The 20,335-nt window shown below is 38.5% G+C and overlaps 1 protein-coding gene across 8 annotated transcripts in view; it reads left to right on the forward strand.

The window, feature by feature from the left end:
• Positions 1 to 20,335, forward strand: part of FBXW7 (F-box and WD repeat domain containing 7) — a 187,613-nt gene that overhangs the window by 79,044 nt on the left and 88,234 nt on the right. For 4 of the 8 annotated variants that reach the window (XM_041122390.1, XM_030010879.2, XM_030010863.1 and 1 more), the window contains exon 2: positions 2,940 to 3,497. In XM_041122390.1, coding sequence (XP_040978324.1) covers positions 3,009 to 3,497 — 489 coding nt within the window. In that variant the 5' untranslated portion in view covers positions 2,940 to 3,008. Of the gene's footprint in view, positions 1 to 1,926; positions 2,038 to 2,939; positions 3,498 to 4,271; positions 4,332 to 6,298; positions 6,766 to 15,871; positions 15,984 to 20,335 lie in introns of those variants that run through there. The other 4 variants (XM_030010890.2, XM_041122396.1, XM_030010909.2 and 1 more) reach the window with 4 other exon arrangements.

The raw sequence follows: 20,335 nt of genomic DNA on the forward strand, positions 1-20,335 counted from the left end.
ATTACACATCACTCCAATATGCTAAGGTTTCCAGGCTTTGGGAAAAAAAGTTAAGTGAAAACATTTCTCTTAGATGCCATGAAGAGTGCACTCTTTCTCAAGTGCTACTTACTATATATAGAAAATTAAACACATTCAGTTTTGATGCCCCTTGCACTCAAGGTTGAAGTCATTAGCTTGTGGTTTGGGTCACGTGCACCCCAGTGCCATAATGCTTTTTTTCCACTGGTAAAAGCAGGAGTCGGCACAGCCTCTGCTTGCTTCCATCATGTCCTTGCCTTGACGTGTGGAGCTTAATTGTCTTTTAGTATTAGCTTCTGATTCACTGATTTGAGCTAATTGCTAGTGGACACTTTCTTTGGAACAATATTTCAGCTTCTGAGCTCATAGGGTTTTATTTGGGGGTGTTTTGGGTTTGTGTGGCGGGGTTTTGGTAGCAGGGAAGGGGCTGGAGGGGTGGCTCCTGTGAGAAGCTGCTAGAAGCTTCCCCAGCTCCAAGTCGGACCCGCCTCCGGCCCAGGCTGAGCCCATCGGTGACGGTGGTAGCACCTCTGGGAGAACAGATTTAAGAAGGGGAACCTGCAGTGAGTAGTGGGATTGGAATGTGAGAGGAACCCCTCTGCAGACACCGAGGTCAGTGCAGAAGGAGGGGAGGAGGTGCGCCGGAGGAGGGGATGCCCCTGCAGCCCGTGGTGAGACGGCAGGCTGTCCCCCCCAGCCCACGGAGGGGAGCGGGGGAGCAGATGCTCCCGAGGATGGCCATGACTCCATGGGAAAGCCCACGCTGGAGCAGTCTGTGCCTGAAGATCTGCAGCCCGTGGGAAGGACCCACGCTGGAGCAGTTCGTGAAGGACTGTCTCCCGTGGGAGGGACACCACGGTGGAGCAGGGGACGAGTGAGGAGTCCTCCCCCTGAGGAGGAAGGAGCGGCAGAGACAAGGTGTGATGAGCTGACCCCAACCCCCATTCCCCGTCCCCCTGCACCACCATGGGGGGGAGGTAGAGAGAACCGGGAGGGGGGTTGAGCCGGGAAGGAGGGGTGGGGGGAAGGTGATTTAAGATTTGGTTTTACTTCTCATTATCCTTGTTTTGATTTCATTTGTAGTAAATTAAATTGATTTTGTTTTTTCCCCAAGTTGAGTCTGTCTTTTGCCCATGACCATAATTGGTGAGTGATCCCTCCCTGTCCTTGTCTCGACCCACGAGCATTTCTTTATATTTTCTCATCCTCATCCCACCAGGGCTGGGGAGGAGGAGTGAGCGAGCAGCTTCGTGGTACTTTGTTATCAAGCCCACGACAGGGGGCAATTGTCATCTGGGTAGATATGTGGAAACTTGAGAACCATGTCGTTGGGATGTAAGTAATGTTTCCCCGAGGAAGAGGGGACAAGTGTGCAGAATCCCATCTATGAATCCTTCTCAGTGCAAGACTTGAAAAACATCTGTAAATGTGTTTCTGTGGCTTTTATAGTACAACACAGTGGAAATTATCTTGGAGTTACTGTTTCTGGTACTTTTTTTCCCTCCTCACCAGTAAGCTGAATGTTTTTACAGTTGTCGTGGAGCAAAGTTGGGGTTTATCTGTTCAACGCCTCCATCATCCAAGGCTCTAGGTTTTTTGTTTTGAAAAAAAAATTTTTTTTTTTTAAAACTGTAAGACATAGAGGACTTCCTATAAAAAAGGAGGAGAGGTGGGTGGGAGAGGTTAGGAGAATATCTTCCTGTATTGAAGTATTCATGGAAACTTACATCCTTTGCTCCTACTCCAAGGAGACTCGGTAGTTGTGCTCCCTTCCAGTGTTATATTGTGCTTTCTGAATCTCTCTCTCACAGTGTAGCCTGCTGAGTGTGTGGTGTGGTCTATGAACACTGGAGGACAGTGGTTCTATACGTGATGAAAAAGCTAGTTTTTTTTCTCTTTGCACAGATTTTCATGTGAATCTGTGAATCTGACTACTTGAGTTCATGTCTGATTTCACCTACTCAACACATCACTTGAATCTAGGGGAACTGGAGTCACAATGTGCCAGCGTCAAAGGTTGTACAGCTGGAAATCTAATACCAAATTTAAGATCTAGCTAGACTCTGTTATATCCATCTGTTCTTGTATACTGTTTGCCCGCACATGTGTAGCCAAATGTGTGGACAATTTGGAAATTGCATTAGTATTTTTCAATTTCTGTTAATATGCACCTAAATTCGGCAATTTTTTAACTTCTCAGAGTCTCATTTAACAATTCTTGTAGCTTCTTAGAGTTTGGAGAACTTTACTGCTATGAGTGATTTTTTTGCCAGGCAAGGTATGTGCCCTTTCCGGGCTGCATGGGCTGCCTAGTGATGTCTACTTTTGACTACTGGGCATCTCTGTGGCCAGTTTAAGACTTGGAAGTGATAAGGCTATATTCTTTAGTGGGTGTTCTCTTTTTCATTTATCTAAAAGAAAACCATAGTAACAAGAAATGCAACTTTCAATTATACCTGAAAATATGCCTCCTCTTAAGGCATAAGACCAAAAGCAGCTCATCATTTGTGAGTAATATATAAAGTCTGTAACCGAATGAGAGGGAAAATAGAATGTGATTTGAAAATCATCTTTGTCCAATTTTTAGCAAGTAATATCACATACTTGGATCTTCTGTTAACATGTATGTTAATGGTTCCTGTGGATTCTCTAGGAGGGCAAGCAGCTCTTCTGAATTTTGCAGAATATGGTGCTTACAGAGATTAAGATCAGACTGTTTGATAGAAGAAATAACTCTCTTGCTACAAAGTTGTCTGCAGTCTGGGGTTTTTCCAGTTGTCTGTCAAGTAGAAATTATTCCTTGTTTCTTGGAATTTGAAGTTGTCAGGAGTAATAAAATGAAATAAGTTTTTAATACTTTATCTAATAAAAAAGGTAACTTCTGTAATTTCCCACTTTTTCTTTTTTTGTCTCCTTAGAATGTGAAAGCATTTGCATCTTCAGATAGCCTAGCCAAGGTCCAAGAAGTAGCAAGCTGGCTTTTGGAAATGAATCAGGAACTGCTCTCTGTGGGCAGCAAGAGGCGACGAACTGGTGGATCTCTTCGAGGTAATGCTTCCTCAAGCCAAGTAGATGAGGAGCAGATGAATCGGGTTGTAGAAGAGGAGGAGCAGCAGCAAAGACGACAACAAGAGGAGCAGCACATTGGGAGGAATGGGGAAATACGAGGAGAAGAACCTGGCTTTGATGACAGGCATGAGTCTCAGCAGGAACAGTTAGAAGAAAATAACAATAGACTTATTACAGTGGATGAAGAATCCACTTGTAACCAAGAGGAAGAAGATGATGAACATGCTGGTGATCAAGAGGAGGAGGTGGAAGAGGAGGAGGAAATGGATCAGGAGAGCGATGATTTCGATCAGTCTGATGACAGCAGTAGAGAAGATGAACACGCTAACAGTAACAGTGTCACAAATTCCAATAGCCTCATGGACTTGGCCATTCACCAGTCATCGCCATTCTACATAAAGACAAAGGTGAGAAACTACATTTTTTTGTGTTCTTAATCCTCGCTAACTCTGGATTTTGGAAAATAACTTGCATATTTAACTTAAACTAAGGTTTTACAATGAAGCAAAGATTCTGTTTCCTAAAGAGCTCACTATGAAGAATTTATGCAGTCCACAAAAACTATACTGTTTTAATTGTTAATAATCAAATTATTTGCATGCATTTGACATGAGCAAATACTCCTATATATTTAAGGAATGGAGCTCTGATGTCTATCTTCAAAAGATCAAGGTGATTGTTTATGAGTTAGCATGTAAAAATATTTATACACTAATAAGACCCTCCTGGCATTATTTATGATATTTTCCTTCTCAAAGTAGGCAAGAAGGAGGGTGAGCGACTGTGCATATGCGGTGTTCTCTGAGAATATCTGGTTCATTTAGATGAAAAAGTTGTAATGAAAAAATAGGGTGGACTATTACAGAAACATCAAGTTCTTTCTTCTGGCCAGGTTATAGCGAGTTCATTGACAAAATACAGGTTAAAAAAAAGTGTGTTAGCCAGTCATTCAGGTAGAAATCATTACATAATGTCGTATGGTATCCTACTTGTGAGGACCTTGTAAATTTTGTGCAATGATTGCTGAGAACTTCGGATTTGCAATAAGAATTTGGAAATAAATATTTGTATTTTTATTGCTACTTATATCACCTAACATTTTAGATTAAAAAAAAAAATTGGTTTTGGTGTATTAGCTCCAGTGTACGTTAGTAGTTCACCATATTTTCCAAATTTTTCAGGAAGGAGGAATTCTGTTAACTCTTAGCAGCAGCAGCAAAAACTGAAAGAATAATGAAAGTGGTGATACTGACTAATAAAAAAGAGGAGCAGGCAAGTGTTCTTGTGGAATAATAATGTTCCTAAGCTTATGTACCAATTTCTTTTTCTTAATCATTAATTGGTAATAGAACACCTAGTGTCCTCTCACCTTTCAAAAAACAAAATGACAAAAACCCCTCAAATTTTTACAATGTACTTTAAAAAAAAAAAAGTGATGTAAAACAAAACAAAACCTCAAAAAATCGATTAATGTAAGTTGAGAGGGTTCCCTATGTGTTTGACTATGAACACAAATGTATAGAGATGGAGAATCAGTCTTGAAGGTGCACTAGAACAGGTAAATAGGATGAACATTTGCTTCTGGAAGCTGCAGCAATATCATTTTGGTAATAGCGATTAGTTTGTAATTCACTTGTGTGTTTAAAGTATTTCAACTAACATCGATTTTTGAAAAGTCATAATGTTTTAACATGAGTCTTTAGTAAATTATATAATTTTCTATTGATAATTCTACTGTTCAAGGTACTGAAGTATATGCTTTCTAATTTGGAATGAAATACTGTTGTATTTCATGTCATTCAGTTGGCTCTTTACAACTCAAATTCTTGTTTTTATTCCAATGCTTTGGTTTTTCCAGATGTAGTATGACTTACTGAGTATCGTATAACAACTTGCATACAGTATGGACTTGATATTTAACGTAGGAAATGCTTACACTCAAAAATATATTTTTAAGTCTCTGAATTGCAAACTTTTTGAAGTGCTTTGTAAATAACCATGCTCAGTTTATATACAGACAGAGCAGAGCATAGTTTTCAGTGGTGGTCAGTTCTGAAGGTTTTTTTTTAATCATCTTCAATAATGAATACAGGTTTCTTCTTTCTTTTTTTAAGACGTATTTGACATAAACTGAACAAGCTGGTTTAGCCTGAAGGAAGTTGTCTGAAAGATTTTTGTATAGATGCACAATTTCTGTGTGGTCTGATAGTCGCTTTGCATATTGTTTCCATGCAGTGCAGGCCATTTTCGTCTGTGCTCTGCCCCCAGGCTGTGCTCCTGCAAGAACTGTTGGGGAGCGACGTAGTGAACTGTATTTGGGAATTGTTCTTGATTCATGGTGCAACTCGTATTTTAGGTAGTTTTTAACTGTGTACCTGAAGGATCAGCACAGGTTAGAAAATGTCTTGAGGTGATACTGCTCTAGGTCGTGGTGACACAGTGAGACTAACATAATGCAACATTCATGTTGCCAATTCATTAATAAACCAACATTTAACTATAGGAACACATTCTATGTTAAGAGATGTTGTAGAAATATAGCTGTGCTGGAGCATGAATGAATTACCAGAGTAAAAATAAACATGACTAATAAATATGCTGGTTTGGGGAAGAAAAAGGAATGTTTGTAGACTCATCAGCTGTATTTACAAGTGATTTCTGGTTCTACCTGTTGAAGTGAAAATAGTCTTATCCTAGGAGACTTGAACCTGATAGTCTTATTTTTAGCTTTTCAGATATGCTTCTCAGCATTTGTAGTCTAGTACAGTTCTCGTCCTAACTGTGGCTGAATTACCTGCTCCCTTGCTGTATGCTGTACCCCTGTGAAACTTGCTTTGCACCACCAGTATTGGCTGTGATGGCTGAATCCGCTACTTACTGTTTGTGTGTCAGATGTAAACCTGGCTCCTCAGAAGCATGCATTCCTGATCCAACACAGTTGCTAGTTTGGTCTGGTTTGGTACATAGCAATATTGGCAACACACAGTTTTCATCACTACCAAATGCCAAAAGATAATAGTGAGACTGAATAAAATAGCAACTGCTACTGCCGTAGGTGTCGTTCTGCAGCCCATTTCAACTTTTTGATATCTCTGTTCTTTGTCCTTCTGCTTTTTATTCCTTTCCTTATAAACTACTGAATAAAGTCTCTTTCTAATCTGACTTTTTTTTTTTTGCTTATTGGTCTGTGGGATCCTGTGCAGTTAAGGAAGGAAATGGCAAGGTTCTTGCATAACACCACAATGTATCCTGCTTGTGTTTGCTGCCTGTCACCTGGACTTCCACTTGACAGCAGCAAGCTCGCTGTGTTCTACCTGCTAAACTTCACCAGAAGCATAAAAACCATTGTATTTATATATAAATACATTTTTTATATATTCATGTTTTAGGTAATGTTTATATAATATATATACAATTATAAATAAATATTTGCCTCATACTACTGTTCTGTGCAAATAACTGAGATAATTGTTGCCATAATGTTGTGAAAATGTTATGACTAAAGGGCATGTGCACTTGAAATGAGAAGGCCAGTGGTTCAGGAGAGTCTTCATTGCATTTACCAGCAACACCTAGGAATCTGGAAGGGTCCTTGTGGTTACCTGTACAATTTCCTGCATAAAATGTTAAGCTGCTCTGTATTGACGTCTGGGCAAGCTAAAGCATATTTTTACAAAAATTTCACCATTTGAAAACAGGAAACAGTCCAGCAAGGCAAATCTATCTCAAGCCTAGGTTAACAGTTTGTTAGTTATCACCAGTGTTTAAACTTCTCCACCTTTACTCTACTCTGCTGCTTTCCTGTTACCTGTCTTTTCTTGACCATTACAACTTATTATTTTCATGTTGTACTGAAGAGCTGTTTAACAAAGCGGGGTTTTTTTCCTGCATACATAAAGCAATCAAGTTCACTCCTGAGGGGTCTCTTAAATGTAAATAAGAAGGACACTGTGTCCATTGGGCATATTTTCCTATTTTTTGTTCTTGTTACGATACTTCCCTGTACATTCTCTCTGATTTTTGAACATCCGTCTTGAATCTTAGCTATCAGAACTGAGTTTAAAACTCCAGTAACAACTGCACCAATGACAATTAAAACTTGTTCATGCTATATATCTATCCGTTTATATAACAAATGATTCTGTTAACACTTTTGACTGCAGCATTGCATTGAGATTTCATGTTTGACTGATTTGTCTAACATGATGCAAGCCTTTTTCAGAGAGCCTTCTGTTCTGTAAGTATGGCCTGTGTCCTTTGTACCTAGAGATAAGAATTGACACTTGGTTGTGACTAGAGTTTCCCCACACCCAATGTACCTCATCAGATCCTTTACTGTTTGTTAATTTTCACTCCAATTGATCTGTGTCCTATTAAATGCTGTCATGTCTGTTACAGAAAAATACTAGATAGCACAGGAGGGCAAAGTAAATGATATGTGCAGGACTCTTAGCAGAAACATGCGCTTAATGCTGATTCTTCACTGATTGCATCATATTTGTGGCATCCATTTCCAGTGCTTTGTGATGACTTTGTATCACTTGAGTTCCTTAGGAGCGGTCATGTAACAATTAACCACAACATAAGCAAACAAATACATTCACAGCGTATCACATATTTCATAGCAACTGCCCTTAAATGCTTTTATCCCTCAGTACATGTGGGATTCTGTAGCACTGCAAGGACAAGAACGTATTACTGGTAGTCACTGTCACTGGGAAATAGCTCATGTAAATTAGCATTCTTGCTTATTTCAGATTGTTTGTCTACCCGTTTTTATACTCTTGAAATTGTAGTAATAACAAATACATCACAACCAGCAATATTTTATTGTCATCAAAACTGGTGTTCGACATAGGTGATAACCAGCATGCTTTTATGGAAAAAATGGCATCAGTGCTGCTAATCATATTCTATGTCAACCATTGCATTAATTTCTCTTGGACTGACACCTGGGTTTCAGCCTCTGGTTATCCAAGTTGTAGTCTGTTTCGTGTTCTAAGTTTTTTCCTATATATCGTTAGGTTTATTTGAGATTTCTGAAATATTGATTGTTCTAATTCTTAAAAATTATTTTGATCATAATATATGTCATCTTTACCTCATTCCATTTTTTGTGTGTCTTTTTGTTTGCTTACTATTTCTACAATTCCCAGTTTCGTAGTTTTTAAATACTAATGACTATCATCTTCAATATGCTTTAATCTTTTGTTTTAATGAAGGCTTTAGGTTTCCATCAAGATGAGTTGTTTTTCTTTAACTGCTGTGAACTTTGCTTATTTGGAGGAGTATTGGCTTCTTGATTATTTTAGAAATTGTTTCTAAACAGTTAAAATAATTTACAGGTTCATTCAGCTTTGGTTTGGATTTGATGTGTTTTGTGGAAGGGGGAAAAAAGTCCTGATCACTTACACCCAAGCTACCATGAATTTAACTTTGTTCTATAAGTTTTTCTCTATCTAAAATTCTACATTACATAATACTTATAATATTAAATGTGTCTAATGTTGAAGCCACCTGAGGAAACAATCACTTTAAAAAGAAAATCAAAAAAATTAAACCCATGAATTCCTGAGAAGCATTAGTTGCATTCATTCCAGCAAATATTGTCACAGATTTTTATGATTAGGCAAAATAACTACTTCATATAAGACTAGCAGGTGTGAGATCTCCAGAGGCAGATATATACGTGCTCTAGGAGAAATTGTGGTATTAAGGAGTTTTTCCTTTCTTACTCTTGCTTGTGTGCTTGAAGTTGGTCTCTGGCAAAAGAGGAAAACAGAAGATTATACAGAAACTAATAGATGCAATTTACTGTGTCCATGGCAAAAAGTTGTATTGTATGTGTAGGAAACAGTTGTTGGGAGATATGCAAATGGTAGCCCTCTTTTACCTTAAAGTATACCTCGCACTTCAGGCAGATGCCATCTTGAATTTTCATATAATTTTTTCTTTTCATGCCACGCCCTCCCATTCGAAGTGGGATTCCAGGAGCCATTTCATATTTCTCCACAAATTGTGTTTTGAGGGGAGAATACACCAAAAGGCACTAAAGGTATTTTCATGTAGTCTGTAAGGATCTGAATTTTAAAATCCAAGTGAGCGGGTAGAGCAGGAGGATTGTTAGCTGGTCCCTGGCCATTTTTCTTGTTCTGGGTTTTGGGAAACACATTTGTCTGTTCTGCTTGTCTGGATGGAAGTCTAAAGGAGTGTTTGAGCCTGTCTATGGGAGATGCTCAATCCTTCTGCACAAGAGGCAGTGTTCAAAAAGAGTCTTTGTAACAAAAGCCCTCTTAAACATTTATTTCCTTTTCTTCTCTTGAGGCTGTCATGAAACTTAGCAAATTAGGGTATATGAATGTGAAACATTATTTCTGTGCTAACTATTTGGATTGTGATGGTGACTCTTTATAAGGGGTCAGACATTCTATACACAGAACCCTCCACTAACTTTTCAAGTTAGTGGCCTCTTCAAATGCAGGTTTGCTTGTTGCAGGATTGTGGGCTGTGATGGTGATGGTTTTGTTGGTTAACCAGAGCTTTCTAAGAACCAGAAAACAGATTAGCTAAAAAGAAGATGAAAAATTTCTGTATAATTGGATCTACAACCACAAAACCCACTTTGATACCCCTTCAGCAGTTGTCATATTTGAGCATTTGCTTCATTACTAAAGGTAATAAGATGATTTTTTAATAGATGCCTTTCATATATAACATATAGAATCATAGAATTGTTTAGGTTGGAAAAGACCTTTGAGATCATCAAGTCCAACCGTTAACCTAACACTGCCAAGTCCACCACTAGTCTATGCCCCTAAGCACCGCGTCTACATGTCTCTTAAATACCTGCAGGGATGGTGACTCCACCACTTCCCTGGGCAGCCTGTTCCAACGCTTGAGAATGCTTTTGGTGAAGAAATTTTTCCTCGTATCCAATCTAAACCTCCCCTGGCACAACTTGAGGCCGTTTTCTCTTATCCTGTTGCTTGTGACTTGGGAAAAGAGACTGACACCCACCTCGCTACAACCTCCTTTCAGGTAGTTGTAGAGAGCGATAAGGTCTCCCTTCAGCCTCCTTTTCTCTAGACTAAACAAGCCCAGTTCCCTCAGCTGCTCCTCATAAGACTTGTGCTCCAGGCCCCTCACCAGCTTTGTTGCCCTTCTCTGGACATGCTCCAGCACCTCAATGACTTTCTTGTAGCAACAAGCCCAAACCTGAACACGGTACTCGAGGTGTGGCCTCACCAGGGCTGAGTACAGGGGAACAATCACCTCCCTAGTCCTGCTGGCCACGCTATTTCTGATACAGGCCAGGATGCCGTTGGCCTTCTTGGCCACCTGGGCACACTGCTGGTTCATATTCAGCCGGCTGTCAACCAGCACCCCCAGGTCTTTCTCTGCTGGGCAGCTTTCCAGCCACTCTTCCCCAAGCCTGTAGCGCTGCATGGGGTTGTTGCGACCCAAGTGCAGGACCCAGCACTGAGCCTTGTGGAACCTCATACAATTGGCCTCAGCCCATTGATCCAGTCTGTCCAGATCCCTCTGTAGAGCCTTTCTGCCCTCAAGCAGATCAACACTCCTGCCCAACTTGGTGTTGTCTGCAACCTTACTGAGGGTGCAGTACTCGATCCCCTCGTCCAGATCATTGATGAAGGTATTAAAACAGAACTGGCCCCAATACTGAGCCCTGGGGAACACCCCTTGTGACTGGCCGCCAACTGGATTTAACTCCATTCACCACCACTCTTGGGGCTCGCCCGTCCAGCCAGTTTTTTACCCAGCGAAGAGTACACTTGTCCAAGCCACGAGCAGCCAGTTTCTCCAGGAGAATGCTGTGGGAAATGGTATGAAAGGCTTTACGTATAACAATGGCGAAAGGCTGAGAAGCAGCTTAATTTTCTTGTAAAAATGGTGTACTTTGATTGCAGCATCCTCTGATTCCAGGTACCATACTGTCTGTTTGACTGTAAGTCAGTAGGTGTTTGTGTGTAAGTAACGGTGCTGTTCCAAGAGTGCCTTTTCTTGGTTGTTCGTTGACCCTGGAGAGTGGAGGCGGGGGAGATAGAACAAATAAGCTATGTTGACTTAGGTGGAGCTAGCACAGGACGTACCACAGGAAGACCTGTCCCCTGGAGCTTAAATACCCATCTCTCATGTTCTGAAACAAACCTAAAGCCATGCTCACATATGTAGCTTTGAGCTCTCAAATAGCACAGACTGAGACAGAATTTTTTACTGCGAGGTGCTTGGTCCAGGTTGGTACGTAGAGCCACAAGGATAGAAAGGATTTATTTTTTCAGTAATTTTTGGCTTTGTGTGGAAGGATAGCATTAATTTTTAAAACTAAAGAATACTAAGATTACACTGGGCAGTTTGTGCGTACGTGAGGTGAAAAGGGACTCCTGTATGTAAGTCTGCAGTTACTCTCAGAATAATAGACTACAAGCTTTGTAGGTGTAGGGGGAAATGAAGAATGGTTAGAGAAATTTTTTGTTTTGTGTACAGGCAGTACACGAAATTGAGAAGGTTGGAATATTGTGTGTAAGTGGAGCGGTGATTTTGGAACAGTGTATGCTAGTATTTTTCTCCTTTTCTGAGCAGCAGAGGGGGCTGCTATTGCTTTGCTGCATCCCTATGGAGACTTAGCAGTGTTCTTTGCAAAGGTTTTTCCTGCTGTTGCAGCTAAAAATGTGGAAGCATTTTTTTAAGTCGAGGGAATACATACAACTGGAACAGAAGGACTCATTTTTTATTTGTGAAGAAATCTGTTTCCAGTATATGAAATGATGTAGGAATATTTCCTTTAAAAAATAAATATTAAACATTTTCAGATGGCTTGTGTGATAAGAATGCAATGTATAGTTCTCTGCTCTGAGTCCACAGGAGAAAGAGAAAAACTTTATACTACAAAAAGATTCTTTTTTTAATCTATTTTTTGCAGGGATCAAACATAGGGTATATAGATTCTTCATGCCTTTCATCTCCGGAGCTGTCTAACAGTTAATTCTTTAAAGAGTTTTTAAACTAATAATTCAGCTACAGCTGTGACAAAAAGGATGCATGTTAAGAATTGCTCTGATAGTAAAAAAAATAATAATACATTGGCAATATAATTTTTTTTCCTCTTGCTTTTCCCTGGGATTCTCCTTTTTAATTAAAGCTTCTTTCACATCATTCTCTTTAAAAGCTTAGGAACTGGCAAATTTTCTCCTTCCTTGGTTATTCTGAACTACAGCAGTAAAGTACAATGAGTTAAGATAAGTAAATGACTTAAGATAAACAATGAATGGTCTTTACAACTGCCAGTCAAAATTACTTTTGCATAACCATGACAGTTTAGTTATTTTGGAGCAAGCTTTGCTGTTTTTAATTTTTTTTTTTTTTAGTCTTCTGATACAGAGCCTTATTTTTATATTGGACTGGAGTAACATTAGAACTATGCATCCTCTGAGATTAATATCAATCAACACTTTTAACCTTTGACTTCTTTCTCATTTATATACTACACAGTTTAGTTGCTAATCATTCCAAGCATGCAGGATCATTTGGAAAGGTCATGCAACTGTCATTAAGATGTAGTTTGTTTAATATTAAAGCATCCATGGAAGGAATGCAGATTCTCAGTGTCTCTGTAGATAGCAAGGTTCTTCCCCATCTGTCTTAACCTGCAGCATGCTTCATTACTACAAATACCAACAACACTTTTTTTGAAAAGTACTTCTCACTTGCTCTGCTTTTACTTGGCTGTGTTAAGTAATGGCTTCATTTGCTGCCCAAGGCTAGCAGAGGTTTGGCTGAATTTTTGCCTTTTTTAAGTAGAATTGCTCCTACACCTTCACTTGCAGGTAAAACTGGTGTTAAATAATTGCTGCTCTGTTAATTTTCCCTACTCTGTAAGCGGATCATGAAGCTTGCTAATTGATATGTGGGCTCTGCTTGTAGTAATGTGGTTATCCCTGATAGAGTTTGTGTCTTATCTAAGAACTTGGCTATCTAGTTCAGCTTTCTCCTGCGAAGTTCTTGAAATACCTAGTAATTAAATTTAACTGTTATGTTAAAATGTCATTTGCAGTCACAGGACAGGAATTTCTTCTATACTAAATTATGTTTTTTCTTTCCCTTAATGAAGGGTGTTTTACCTCTTTTCACTATGATTCTTACAAATATTACTACAGAATTAAATGACAGTGCTAATGTATAATTTGTGAAGTAAGTAATTGTGTATAGAAAGGAAAGTCAAGAATCTCAGTGCCTGGGAAGGGAGAAACGTAGTTTAAGAGAAAACTGATGCTGACAGTTTGGGTCACAGTTTTGACTACAAGATTATACTTCATAAGAAGATTTTCATCGATTTCCCCCCCTCCCCCCATTACAGAAAGATGCATGTTTTTGATGTGGAAAGAGGTAGTGCTGATTTAGTTTCTCATTTAGTTTCCTATTACAGAGATTGCTTACAAGACTAAAGACCTAGCTGAGTAAGGTACAAGCAATTTTCGACTTCTGTGCCAATAATTGAGGTCAGTCTTTCAACTCCAGTCAAGGGATTTACCTCAACTAGCCACACTGGAAAATAAACCTACAGAGCTTTTTGATTGTGCTAGATTTGTCTATACAGGTATCTGACTTAATGTACAATTGCACCTTCTTTGCAGTGAAGCCTGCATCTCAGAGTGTATGCCATCCTTATTTCCTGGTGGTTCTTACCAGACACATGCAGTAGTTTCTCCTGGACATACGTATAATTCTCTTGTAGCCGTGTTGGTTGGTTATTCACAGGCATATTTCTAGTAGTTCCCTAAAGCAGAAAAGATGCCAGCCACCTTGGGGGGGGGGGGGGGGGGTGCGGAGTTGGGAGGGTGGAGCAGGGAAACAGCCTCTTGGTTTAGACTTGCTCAGAATTGATGCATTGCCATAAGGTTGTATTGACTTGAATTGTCTTTTATTTGCTTGGCCTATGCAGAGCTCCTTAAAGGCAAGTATTGGAAAGGAACTTGCCTGTGTTTCTCAAACTGCCATATCGGTTTACTTTGTGTAGAATAAATTAAACTGATACCTTCAGGATAACTACTTGAAGCAGTGTCTTGTAGTCGCACACTTTTTCATAGGCTTTGAAATCAGTGTCAGTGAGGCACCTACATGGTTTTTGCTCTGCATCTTTGTTCGTAAAATGAAAATGAGCTTTTTTTAAAAAAAAAAGAAAAGTAAAAAGAGAATTGCAGTAATACTGTTTCAACTCACCAGTTATATGGCAACAACATTATGAAGTAGAAATCATGAAAATGTGCTTGAGAATACTTTTGGTATGCTTACTGTGTTGGGATACATGGCTTGTCTAACAAATACATTTGGGAGCTCTGCCCCACTTAAATATGCCATTTGTTCCTTATGTTGTTCCTGACTATGTGGCAGGTGCTGTTGCCTGATGTGATCATTACCCCAAATATCTCCAGTCTCTATTGATACAGCTGTATTTACTGAGCATTTTATCAGCGGATGCTGATGCTCTGAGTGTCAATTTTAAGCTGCTTCACCTTTTGGGGCTTAACTGAAGTTGATATTACTGGTTATGAAACTTGATTCAAATGGTGAATCGAAGTGTGAAGAAAGTAAAACGTTTGCTGGTGAGTTAGTTTTTGGGTTTGTTGACACCCCCCCTTCCCAAATAGATGGTGTTAAATATTCTTTTGGCTATGAATTTGAAGCGTATGTTTAAAAATGTAAGTTATGATCAGTATATTTCTTGTATTCACTGATGTTTTACATTTATAAAATTATGAGACCTGAAATTAGCTTAGAGGGCTGGAGGAACAGAAGGTGATCTGAGGTCCAGAACTACGTTTAACAGCTGCTGCGGGACTAACATTTTTTTCCTGATGCATTTCTCACTCACTGTAATCTGCAAAATAGCAGTATGTCTCTCTGTAAGAGACTTTTCATTATCTGCAGAACATGTTGCTATTCAGCAAGCTGTGCACAGTAAAGTAATTTACATATCTTTACAAATCCTTGAGTATAAGGAGGAAAACTAGACAGTGTCAACTTCTATGCTAGTTTAATCGTTTCTGAACAGGCAGAATTCTTAAACCCAAAATTTCCAAGCTCTCTCAGCAGAATGTTTGAACAGACAGCATGTAATGTCTATTGACAAAGGATGATTTTTGACACGTAAACTGTTTTTATTTGGTAGTATATGGTGTCTGATCTGTGCATGAAGCTATGCTTGTGTAGTAATGATATAATGTGCATTTTGTGTAGATATATTAATCTGCCATTTTGTTTAGGTTGCATCTGAACATTTTACAGATTTCTTTATTGGTGAAATTTCTATTAGAGAAATCCCTATAAAACCTAGAACCAGTATTTGTATAAACTGTTCTCTTTGTCGCAAGCATCTTCTCCCTTCTTGTCCATAGTGTGGTTAATGAAAACACTGTCTAAACTTCAACTTCGTGCAAATTTTCTAGAGTTCCACCCATTCTCTCCTGGCCAAACAAGTTCGGGACTTCACCAAATTATTGTAAAATGTGCTTTATGTTAAAAAAATCTCTTTAAAACTTTGTGTGCATTGACTCTGTATAGTACAACTTATGATGTAAAGTTACATATAGTTAATTGGTATTGAGATTTTAAAGGTGGAAGTCATGAGTTCTTGTGCATAGGTGGGTTTATAATAATCACTGAAATACAAGAGGAAAACATTGTTGGGCATCTCTTCTGTTCTTACTTCTGTCTTATTTCTCCTTTCTCCTCTTCTTGCTAATTTTAAATTTTGTTTCTTTAGTTTGTAACAACAAGAATTGGGAAGAGGGAGAGGATCTGAGAAGGACACAGTTACTAAGGAAGTGCAGAGATTTCTATCCCAAGTCAAGGTGGACCAAGTCAACTATTTCTTTATAGAACCTTACTTCTTTTTATGTTTGTTCTTACTAAAAGTTCATGTTTTCTACTGATTTTACTACCTGACCGTATATTGCATAATGTGAAAGGAGCAAATTGTGAATTTTAGTAATATTCAGTGTAATTCGGTCTTGGGAGATGGTGGCTGTGCTTTTCAGCTGTGTCATGAAATATTACTCTGTTAATGCTTATTAAATGTTAATACATTTGTTCAATCCCTGGTGCCTCTCCTGAAGTGGAAAATATACCTACTGCCACCACAGATTGCCAGCAGGGATAAATTCCACCTTATTCATCATTGGAAGTCATTACTACTATTAAGTAAAGTATGAGCAACGTTTCCTGTAAGTGCAAATCACATTATTATTTGTATGTCATCCAGCCACTGGTTATCTATGTTTGGAAGTGGGCAGGAGACGCTTTGTTCTTCTCACTTAAATTATGGAGTGTCCCTTAAGGATGGCAGCTACCATGATCATTATTGACCCAAATATACTGAGTACTAAAAAAAATTAAAAGACAACAAATAATGAACACTTTTTTACCAATATCATAATTCCTTCAGTTCTGATCCCTTTGTCAGATTTTCCTAAAACACACAGAAAATAATTAACTTCCTTCCAATTTCTTAATTTCATTTTAATTGACACAGCTAAATGGAAATCAGACTTAAAATTGTTCATTATGGATCCCTCATTCTTGCCAAATGTAATAATGTTGTTCCTTCTCTTTAAGCTGGACTTCATCCAAAGCAAGGACACTTTCAGTTGGTACCCCGAGGCATTCACCCATCTGCAAAATTTTTGGCTTTTTTGTAAACCACTAGTATTACATGTCCTACAGCAAGTACACTAAACACTGTGTTTACATGTATGCATGTGTATCTGTTTGGAGGACAGACTGTTGAAACTCTTCCTACACTGTGCCAGTCAGAATTTGGTACTGCTGCACTGCATTTCTTTGCTGGCAGGGTCTGAAGTCAGAGCATCAGACAGCCAGTAAACTCAAAGCTGGATTTGGTTGTCCATATGCACAAAGTCAATTTCTATGAAATACTTACAAGCATTCTAAATAATAAGTGATACTTGAACAAATTGGAGAAAGCCAGTGTTTGTTAAATAAAAATACAAGCAAGGCTTCCCCTTCCTCTGAAGAGGAAAAAAAATAGAGGGGTGAAAAAAAAGAAAGAAGACAAATAAATTATCAAGGTGGCAACCATACCAACCAAGAGTGCCAGCCCTTCCACACACTACCTGCTTTTTTCTGTAGTCCAGGCATTCTTTACTTTGCATATCTTGAGCTTTATAAATAGCCTCACACCCCTTTGCAGTATGCTGTTAACCAGCTGAAAAGGATTATATAGCTTAATTTGGTGCTATCAAATGAATGCCAGTGTAACAATCAGTTGTTGCATTTGTTAGATTTATGTGTATCTTACAGTTCTAGTAAGAAAAACACAATCTTCTATAAAATAGACCTTGATATCTATATTGTTTCAAACATAGAAAATGTAATACTTTGCATTGTTCAACCTTTTATTTTGGCAGTAGATAATATAGCTAATATGAAGAGTGTTACTGTGTTATAAGGCTTTAGACAAAAGGAATTTTTTTTTAATGCTGAATAAATGATATCTGGTCAGAAGTTTTCACTACAGAAGAAAAAAAAATTTTTTTAGGTGTATTAGGTGGCACAAATATTTTTAACACCTTTCTGATGTTTTGGGGATTGTTCCTTTTCCCATTTAATATGTAGAAAGGAAGAAGATTTAAAGTCCAAACCTAATTTTTGGCAGTGCTTTTTGGACACTATTCAGAAACTGTTAATCATATTTTAAATATTTTGGTACTGCTTTGTGTTTATTTTGTGCATGTATGTATATAAGTAGAGAATTTCTCATTGAAAGTCTTGCATTTTACATGGAAGGGTGATACAGTCATAAGAAAAGCTGAATTACTGTATGGAAAACTAATTTTTTTGTTTCCTATCTTCCTTTTTCATAGAAGCAGCCTCCTTGCTAATAAAAACACCTGCTTTCCCTTTCCACAGCTTATCCTCAGCTGGGAATTTGACTTGCATTTTAATCCAGTGTTAAATATTGCATGACTTCTCTACCTGTTGTTGTAGTTCTTAATTCTTGTCTCAGCTTTATTTAAAGGTGCAACAACAGCATAAATAAGTGGTCAGCAAATAAATTCCTGCAGAGCAGCTGTAGCAATTCTTTTTAACAGCTGGTGCAACTCTGACTAGACCAAACAGTTAAACTTGCTTATCCAACAAGTCATATTATAGCCAATGAGGACTGAGCAGACATTTCTGGAATATTTGTAAAACGCAAGATGATGCAGCTCGATTTCTGTTACATACCTGGAATATTTTCTGAAATATTTAACGAAGAAATGAAGACACATGCTTTAAAGATAGTTTAAAAAAAAAAAGTGACAATAACAACAAGACCCCATAGTACAGTAAATAAAGTTAGAAGGCTTGTGGAGTAAAGCCAAATAATATAGGCCTCTTGTTACAAATTATTATGTACACTTACAGGGATGTCTAATATGGTAGGAATTATTTTTTTAAAATGTGCATCGTTAAGTATATGTTCTAATGATATGTTAGTGACATTAGTATTGATACAATATAGTCTTGCCAATATGCAGTTTACTAGACAGTCTATATATTTCTTTCATAAACACTTAATGTGACCTTACAAAAAGTTGGCTTGTGCAAATGGTCCCTTGTAATATGTCAAATGCTCTTTTGCACTAGTACCATCATGACTGAAGGCAGATCCCATGCCTGTAGCTGCATGTACCTGCATGTTCCCTTCCCTCTAGAGATGAAATTTTGTATTTGTTGAGATGCCTAGGAAGTTTTTATCATTGATGTCTCTTCAGGACCAATATTGCATGCTAAGGGATCCATGGAGAAAGAGAGGTGATCTAATAGCTCATTGTTGCCCAAAGGTGGAGGTCTTGACTACTGTCCAAACACTTTTGCTGTTTGTCTTGTGTTTGTCTCATCATGCATCTGGCTGCTTTGTGAGCTGTTTACATTTGCTAATCTAGTGGAAAAATAACTCGGCAACAACAAAAACTGAGGATTTTCAGGTATCCTACTTACTGGAGTCATTTCAGAGCTCACAAGCCTGACAAGTCCTACAGCCAGTTTACAGCAGAGTTTGGAATAAAATGACCAGAGCAAGGAGGGGAGGTGCTACTCTTCTCCTTTTTGCTACTAGAATCTCCAGCTTTTGACACCTGTTTGTCTCATTTCGGCTCCAAAGATGATCAGCTGTGGGATCGAACAGATCCAGTGGAGATCTGTTGTTTTTTACTGACAGTCATTCAAACTCACTTGCATTAGTGTCGCAACTAGAAACTGAAACTAGTGAACCCTTGCTATTGGTTAGTCTGACCTACTGCTTGAGTTCCCCAGCAGGCAAGGCTAGTGTAGTTAAATGCCATACGCGAGTATTAAAACGCAGTAGGTCAATTCTTCATGCACTCACACTTCAATACCAGGATGCTTAAACAGATATGAGCATGCACATAGGCATGAAAAATACGTTTATCTGATGATTTCCCCTTTGCTGATATACTTGATATTTCGTATCTTCCTTGGCCTCTCCTAGTGGATTTCTGGGGAATGCTATCTTGGGAGTGTGAAGTATTTTGCCAGACAGCAGCTTCATCATCATCCTTATCTATATTTGTTTGAACCTTTATAATTTTTTTCATTATAGGAGTGTCATACAAGTTGCACCATCTACCAGCAGCTGTGAAAGGTGTATCTCCTTCTTGCCCTTTCATGGCAAAAATTTTAAAGTAGCTTTCTTGGTATTAGATACCAAACTCTTTCGTCACAGTAGTTATTAATGGCCATGCCTCAATATGATTCCAGAGCCGGAATTATAACCTGGAAGTATCGTCTGAGTGAGTCCAAGTTAAGAAAATCAGGATTCTTCTTCACTATGTTATTAAGCTTTGTTGCTGAAGGAAACAAAGCTGGTGCAGTTGAGACATCTGCCTGTCATTGTCTTTCTTCCTTTCCAGAGCTTACGCATCCCTTGACTAATTTTTACCCAATTTAGCAAAAAGAGAGATTAAGGTTACACAAGTTTTCAAGGTAACTAGAGGGTAGCTAGGAAAGGGAGAGACTTATCAATGCATCTGCTGAGGAAGAAGTCTACAGGGTGACTGTCACCTGATTAGACATCTTTGAATCCTCGTGGAATTGGGTTTTGCTCTGTCCATGTAAACAGGTTCAGTTGACGTTTGTTCTTTACTTTACACCATAGAAGCCATTTATTAGTCAAAACTCATAGTAAGGCGTAAGCCTGAAATAA

This window comes from Aquila chrysaetos, chromosome 1 (assembly GCF_900496995.4).
Source record: "Aquila chrysaetos chrysaetos chromosome 1, bAquChr1.4, whole genome shotgun sequence".
NCBI classification, from domain to species: domain Eukaryota; kingdom Metazoa; phylum Chordata; class Aves; order Accipitriformes; family Accipitridae; genus Aquila; species Aquila chrysaetos.